This window comes from Sinocyclocheilus rhinocerous, unplaced genomic scaffold, assembly GCF_001515625.1.
Source record: "Sinocyclocheilus rhinocerous isolate Xijiao unplaced genomic scaffold, SAMN03320098_v1.1 scaffold752, whole genome shotgun sequence".
NCBI lineage: Eukaryota > Metazoa > Chordata > Actinopteri > Cypriniformes > Cyprinidae > Sinocyclocheilus > Sinocyclocheilus rhinocerous.
Window position 1 is genome coordinate 843,672 of NW_015639777.1, and position 5,837 is coordinate 849,508.

The window sequence follows — 5,837 nt, forward strand, 5'->3', positions numbered from 1 at the left end:
TTAGTGAGACGGCAGACGCTAAAATCACCGCAAGCGTCACGCGCGCTTCAGTACGAGTAGTAAACAAAACCGCACGTCTGCACCATTCATTAACACAGAGACACGAAGAATTCATATTTAAATAGTCGTTTTGCGGCTTAATATTTACAAATACTAGTGGGAGTGTGCTCACTTTTGTGTGCGCGCACGTGTGTGTGTGTGTGTGTGCGCATGTGCATCAGGGCGGAACTCCGCTGTGCATGATACAGAGAGCGCGACCATAACGTAGAGACCGAAATGACATGCCGTAGTGTAAATAAGATAAATAACATAAGGCTATTTAGTTTGTTTAATAAAAGAACAAGGTATAGACCTGTTCTATCCGCCCCCCTAATATAATGGCAGGGGAAACACTGCAATGTGAGATGGAAATGGACAGTTAACACATAAATAAAGAAAGAAAACAATACAGATTGTTTTGTCCTATAAGGAATGTCAAGTCAGGATATTTCAATCACTGTGATAACAGTTTCACACAGTTGCTGGAATAATGTCCTTCTAATATTTTGTTCTTCCTAAGAAAATCCTAAATAAATACAGTTTAACACATTTAATCAATAACATAAGGCTATTTAGTTTGTTTAATAAAAGAACAAGGTATAGACCTGTTCTACCAGAAAGGTAACTTTAAATGACTTCTGTTGTGATCTGGCGCTATAGAAAAAATACAATTAAATAAAATTAACTTGACCTTCAAGAGGGGCGGGGGGTGCCGTTGGGGGCGTGGGCCGCCCCCCTAATATAATGGCAGGGGAAACACTGGCGTTGCTAGTGCAAATGCTCTACTATTTAAGCTGCAGCAACAAAACGAACATAGCAATCAACAGGACATTGTTCAATTTTTTATTTTTTTTATTTTTTTTTATTAAGCATGTTGGTCTGGATTGCTCTGCCCTGACAGGGTGCTGATCATTGATTCAGAACCTGCCCTCTCCTCAGTCATTCAAAATTAAACCGAGGTTGATTTATTAAATAATAGCTCTCCTTCCATTCTATTTCCTGATGCTCATAATGGTCAGTGCAGTTCCTACCTTTTATCCATGTAAAGTATCTGTTATTACAGATTGATTATGGAACCAGACGAGAACATTTGATTCTTGATTTGTTCACACGTTGTTTAAAATTGGAGCATGACATGTTCCTTGTGGCACTGGTCCTTTATTTGAAAGCATTAATATTTCAAGGCCCTTGACATCAGGACGGTGTGTAGTATGGATTCGCTCTCTTTCTATGAGGGTTTCATTTGGTTTTGAAAACCTTATACCATTTTCAAGAAGTTTAAATTTAATGACTCTGAAAAAGTCATGTGGTTGTCAATTATTAATAAGCAGTGAAGCAGTTTTGTAAAAGTTTTAATAACAAACTTTTGTGCCGAATGTCTTTTTGCATTATAAAAAATAAGGTTTTCTTTTTTTACTTTAGGCCCACCCAAAACGAACACATTGAGAAATAAGTAAAAAAAAAAAAAAAAACATGCTCAACTTGCAGGCACGTTTTAAAGCAATCGTTGTGAGTATGATCTGCATTTTTAATGCAAATTTGAATGAATTAATAGATAGCCTTATGTTATGTTTAAAAGCTTGTTCACAGCGAGGACGATAACTATAACTCTAAAATGTTTCATAATCATCTTAATTCTTTGAGAAGTCCACACCACAAATATAACAATATAATAACAATATAATACAGCCAATCAGAATTCACCCAAGCATTAAAGTGGCAGACTACATAACTGCAGTGCATGCTTATAATAAACAGAATCATATCACCCGTTGATGTGGTCGCTAATATAGTTATTGTTATAGTTATTTGTAGTTATTGTTCTTGGTGTGAAAGGGCCTTAAGTGGTCCAGACTGCAATTTATATAATATTACTTTCTAGTGTCACCATGAATGAACTGTTTAATCCAAATGTAAGAATCAGAAATGACAAAGCTTACACAGTCATATAGGATGATTTACCTTCTTTGTCCATAGGTAGAACATGCTGTGTGCTTACCCTGGTGTCAATGATAGAGTTTAAAATACTGCAGGATATCTGGCTATACAGTGACCTCTTGCTGGGCCAGATTTGTTTCTGATCCATCTGTCCGTCAGTGGTCAGAGCAGAACTCGCAGCCTGTGGCTGTACAGGTCATTGCAGCCGAACAGTCCCAGCAGGGACGGAAACGGTCCAGAGCCACTGGCACGGTGCATAACCACGGCTGCTCGGTGCCTCAGGTGTACTGCTGCACACTCCGCAGCAGATTGGAGCTCTCCGAGGAGCCATTATTAGATCAGACATCTCACATTACCTTCTAGAAATGCACCCCTGCTATCTGTGCAAGCTAGAGCAAGAAATCATGCCTCTTCCATTTTCTCAAATGTGTTGTCAATTTCATAAAATGGACCTATTAAAGTGGTTTGCTTCTTGCCACTGCAAACTGTTGCCGTTTTTTGTGGTGACATCCCCAGGGAATGAAGGGCTAATGGAAGTTTTGCTTAAACTTTATCTTTCATTTCATTTACAGCTGTACTTACAATTTCTGATTTAAGATTAGGTAGTGCATGCCACTGCAAACCGCTCATGCAGTGGGTTTTTATGCTGTTTAGTTATTGAACATTCTGTAGCAATTGTTAATTATGTCCCTTGTGTTTTGACAGTTGGGGCTCGTGGGGCAGATTTTGGCTGCGATAAACCAATTTTTCTCAGTTTGTGGGCCACCCACGCTGCTAAATTGATTTAATGTCTGTTAATAGGCTCGGCCACTTCTCCCAAACTCCGTTGACTTTCTGCTGCTCACCACCAGAGCACAAAGTCTCTAAGCATCTCACACTTTGCACATTAGTGCCTCACGATTACAGAAAAGTTGTAATCAACTAAAGAGTCCACACATCTTTAAAACTATTTTTTGTGATTATTGAAATGTGCACAGAATTTCAGGGACAAATTCAGGGATATCTGTGTGCCAGGTCTCCACTGGTTTTCCCAACTGTTGCCAGTGGTGACTAGATTATGAGCCATTGTCAGAAATGTTAATTTTTTGTCACATTTGTGACTATTTTAGTCATAGTCTAAAACCCTGTATGCCAGTCCCGCTATGATCATTCACCCTAAAATTGAACAATCAGTCCATTTATTTACATTTTTCTATTGTAGTGTAATACACAAGAAATATTTGAGATATGATATGATGAAATAATTTTCATTTTGTGGTAAGCTAATCCTTTAAAATTGTTCACACTTGGTACATTTGAGTTTGAGTTTGAAACCAAATTAATTTTGTCCCCCTTTTCTTCAGAACACTCTTGTCAATCTGAATCATGTGGTTCTTTTGTGTGAAATTATGATAGGCTTTTCATTTTGGGGTGAACTAATTCTTCAAAATTGTGTTCACACTTGGTACATTTGAATGAGTTTGAAACCAAATTCAGTTTGTCCGCCTTTTCTTCAGAACACTTGTCAATCTGAATCATGTGGTTCTTTTGTGTGAAATTATGATAGACTTTTCATTTTGGGGTGAACTAATTCTTCAAAATTGTCTTCACACTTGGTACATTTGAATGAGTTTGAAACCAAATTCAGTTTGTCCCCCTTTTTTTCAGAACACTCTTGTCAATCTGAATCAGTTGGCTCTTTTTGTGAAATTATTATAGACTTTTCTTTTTGGTGTAAACTAAACCTTCAAAATTGTGTTCAGTTGGTACTTTTGCTTGAGTTTGAAACCAAATTCAGTTTGTCCCCTTTCTTTCAGAACACTCTTGTCAATCTGAATCAATTGGCTCTTTTTGTGAAATTATTATAGACTTTTCTTTTTGTTGTAAACTAAACCTTCAAAATTGTGTTCAGTTGGTACTTTTGCTTGAGTTTGAAACCAAATTCAGTTTGTCCCCCTTTCCTTCAGAACACTATTGTCATTTTGAATCATGTTGTTGTTTTGTATGCCATGATGACAGAATTTTTCTTTTTGGTTGAACTGATCCTTTAAATTTGTGTTCAAACTTGGTACATTTGATTGATTTTGAAAACAAATGTAGTTATTTTCTTCAAAACACTTTTTTCAGTCTGAATCATGTGGTTCTCTTGTGTAAACTGATGACAGAATCTTAATTTTGGAGTGAACTAATCCTTTATAGCTATGTTCACACTTTGTACATTTGATTTAGTCAAGAATGTTTTTAAACCGAATCATGCAATTCTTTTGTGTGCAACCAAGTTTAGATGACAGCTTTTATTCACACTAATCAAAGTAAATAAATCTGTTGAAATCAGGTCCGCACCAAAACCACCTGTGTGAAAGTGTTTCACCACCATAGGAAAATGAGCCTACACAGTATATTGAGAATCATAAATACTGAACACAAATGCAAATAAAAACAAGTGCCAAATTCTTGGTTGTCATTGTAGGTATGTAGACCTTAACATGCACTTACAGACTCTATCAGACTCCCTTCCTGAGGCAATGAAAGGCTCTGATGTTTTCTTTTCCTCTTCACTATTCTAGTGAATTAAACAGTCTGTTGGAAATGCTGATGACATTTTTACCCTCTTCCCGGTAGATATCTGGAGTCTAGGGGTCATCCTCTTCATGCTGGTGTGTGGTCAGCCCCCTTTCCAGGAGGCCAACGACAGCGAGACCCTCACTATGATAATGGACTGCAAATACACTGTACCTGCCCATGTCTCCAACGCCTGCAAAGAGTAAGTTACTGCCTTAACCTCTGCCCCAGCCCCAGTCAGATCATCTCTGGCATTTCCTGCAGCTTGAAGGTCGACATTTTTTCCTTTAGGCTATTGAGACACAATGGCTTTCTGGAGCCTTTCACTGTACATTCATTATCTATAAAGCCAGACAGAGTAATGTTGACATGGATGTTAATAAGCTACCTCAGACAGACTCTGAGTGACCTTCCCAAATTCTAAATATCTGTCGTGCTGCTTTCCTTCTGTGACTAGTTTGGAAAGGTATTATGTGGGACTGTCATGATTATATTTTGGCAGGCCATTAATTGTCATACAAATAATTGCAAATAATGATTTAATTTTGCTCACATCAGTTACAGTGAAACCGTACAAGAATTTTCCTGGTCTAATGTAAGTTGAACTCATATGACAACATTTGTGGCATAATTTGTAGCATTACCATCAAAAAATAATTGACTCTCCCCCCTTTTTTTTTTTAAACCAAAAAGTTGTGCATACAGTGGACATGAACCAGACCAGAGTTGTGAAAGATTTAAAATCGAGAATTTACGCTGTCAGTATTTTATTTATTTTTTTACTAAAGATTATCATTTAAGATAAATGCTGTTCAATTGAAATTTTTATTGATCAAAGAATCTAAAAAAAAATGTATCTTGGTTTTCAACATTGATAATAATAATTTTTTCTTGATCACCAAACCAGCATATTAGAATGCTTTCTGAAGGATCATGTGACACTGAAGACTGGAGTAATTGCTGCTGAACATTCATCTTTGCCATCCCAGGACTTAAATACGGTTAAAAATATAAATTAAATTGTATAATAATATGCAGAAAGAGACCTTATGTGTTCCTAAGGTGTCAGGGTGCTTGTGATGGGTTTACCGACAGTCAGAGTTTGTCATGGGTTTACCGACAGTCAGAGTTTGCGTTAAATGTGATAGGCTGCCGTAGCCAGACTGATCATATTGTGTCAAACAGCACAGTTATGTAACCGATAAGCTCCAGGCGTAAGCCAGAACTGACCTCTCATTCACTCACAATTTCCCCCCATCCACTCCAAACTGTATCGTGTAGCTCACACTACTAGCTGTCTCTTCCGCTTTCTCCTCAGG

The 5,837-nt window shown here is 37.4% G+C and overlaps 1 protein-coding gene across 1 annotated transcript in view; it reads left to right on the top strand.

Annotated features, from left to right (window-relative positions):
* Positions 1–5,837, top strand: part of LOC107751880 (SNF-related serine/threonine-protein kinase-like) — a 50,203-nt gene that overhangs the window by 26,069 nt on the left and 18,297 nt on the right. The window contains exon 3 of the mRNA XM_016567646.1: positions 4,579–4,720. Within this exon, the coding sequence (XP_016423132.1) occupies positions 4,579–4,720 (142 nt within the window). The remainder of the gene's footprint in view (positions 1–4,578; positions 4,721–5,837) is intronic.